At 37.8% G+C, this 1,958-nt stretch overlaps 1 protein-coding gene across 1 annotated transcript; it reads left to right on the forward strand.

Moving 5' to 3' along the window:
- Positions 1 to 839: 839 nt before the first annotated feature.
- Positions 840 to 1,958, forward strand: LOC144557166 (UPF0481 protein At3g47200-like). Its single transcript, XM_078305696.1, has one exon. It carries the CDS (start codon positions 840 to 842, stop codon positions 1,956 to 1,958), a length of 1,119 nt encoding a protein of 372 aa, XP_078161822.1.

Below are 1,958 nucleotides of genomic sequence, written 5' to 3' on the forward strand. Positions count from 1 at the left end.
TTTGCATGCTAGCTAGCTAGACCTGGAGATGTACCTTCTATATATACGGAAGACATATCAAAGGAGCCTCAGGCCTTTCTGAAACAACCACCAGAAATCAGAAATGGATTTTCCGATCCGACACAATCCCTTCTCATCACAACCGCCGCTGTCGCTACGATCAGCGCCTCCATTGCTTTCCTCAGCTCTTTCAGAAAGCACCACAAAAGCAGAAGCAGAAGGTACTTCTTTTCTTTTCAGAGAAAAAAAATACAACCTTTACCACTTTCATGGAGAGTTATACACACAGAAAAATTAGTCTGTACATACTGTCACGAAAATTTAGCGTATTACGTTTTATTTAACCGTCTAAAATTCTGAGAAAGTTGCTTTTGAGAATATATAGCAAGGGCGTTGTTCTTCTCGAAATGCAATATTGTAAGCTTACTTAGCACATATGGTGAAAGGTCTCTCTCTTCTTTTTACGAAGAGATGGAAATTGAATTCCCACAAAAGATATATAAATTAAAAGACAATGGATTGAAGTTAATGGAACCCTTGTTAGAAATAAAATAAAATTAATATACTAATTACTTTTTCTTGAATTGTCAGAGGGACTACACCTTGATAGCATAATAGAAGAAACAACCAAACATATTTTTATGAGAAAAACATATACTCTTACTAATAGATTAGAGCAAATGGTCCACGTAGATGGTCCACGGAGAATTTCAATTCAGCGTTTGAGCTCGCCATTTATATGCCACCTGCGTGGAAGCTCAGATATAACCAATTGCGTATTCACACCTCAAGTAATCTCCATCGGGCCATATCATCATGGTAAGAATTGCCTTGCCAAAATGGAGAGGCACAAGTCACGATTTCTCCAGGACTTCCTATCCCGTGATGGTAGCAGAAGTTTAGAGCATTATCGAAACAAAGTAAAGATGATGGAACAAATGCTAAGAGATGATTACGAGACAAAGTTTGATCTTACAAGCGATCAATTTGTAGATATGATGATACTGGATGGGTGCTTCATTCTGGAGTTGTTGATTAAAATCTACAATCATACGCCAGATGAAATTTTTAAGAACGAGTCATTGTTACAGTACATCAAAATTGACTTATTGATGATTGAGAATCAGGTACCATTGCTTGTACTTGAGATATTGCATGGCAATCCACGCAATTATAAGGGTCCTATTCCTACTATAAATCAACTTCTTGCCTACTATTTCTGGGATATTAAAAATGCTTTGTGGAGATATGAAGGCTGCTCACATCACAGCCTGTTGCACTCCTACTATCAATTCTTCATCTTTCCTTCACTCGGTGATAAAAGATCAATACTTGCTGAACCAAAAGAAAGAAAATCTACAAAATTTGGCGTAGTAGTACATAGTTCACCCTCTATTCCCTCTGCTCAAGAGCTTGAAAAGGTTGGTGTAGTGTTCAAAGCGAAAAAAACCATAGATTTTCTGGATATTACTTTTCATGAGAAAGTTCTTGAAATGCCTGTCATGTCTGTAGACGAGCAATTCCTCCTACTTTTCATCAACCTTGTCATGTTTGAAATAGTTTCTGGCCGTGATGATATCATGAAAGGCTATTGTTATTTCATGAGGTACTTACTACGATATCCCGGTGATGTTGCTGTTCTACGAAAGCATGGAATCATTAAGAGCCATCTCATGACCGACGAGAGTTTAACATACTTGTTCAGCCGGCTGAATTTGCAATTTGAACTTTGTGGTGCACAACCCCTATATTTTATGGGTTTGATGGAAGATTTGAGGCAGTTCCGCGACAGAGCGAAGACGACATGGCATGATATTCAAGGATACTATGCCGAAAGGATAATGCACATAATCGAGGTTTTATGGTTCTCCCTTTCGGCTGTTCTTATACTTTTCATTTTTCCCATCTTCTGCGTCGTTGGTGTCATTATTTGTATTGTTGCATTTATTAAAAAGTGA

Source organism: Carex rostrata, chromosome 7, assembly GCF_964058835.1.
Source record: "Carex rostrata chromosome 7, lpCarRost1.2, whole genome shotgun sequence".
Classification (NCBI taxonomy): Eukaryota; Viridiplantae; Streptophyta; class Magnoliopsida; order Poales; family Cyperaceae; genus Carex; species Carex rostrata.

Coding starts and splice junctions, on each gene's coding strand:
- LOC144557166 (XM_078305696.1), top strand. CDS start 840: ATGGAGAGGCACAAGTCACGATTTCTCCAGGACTTCCTATCCCGTGAT.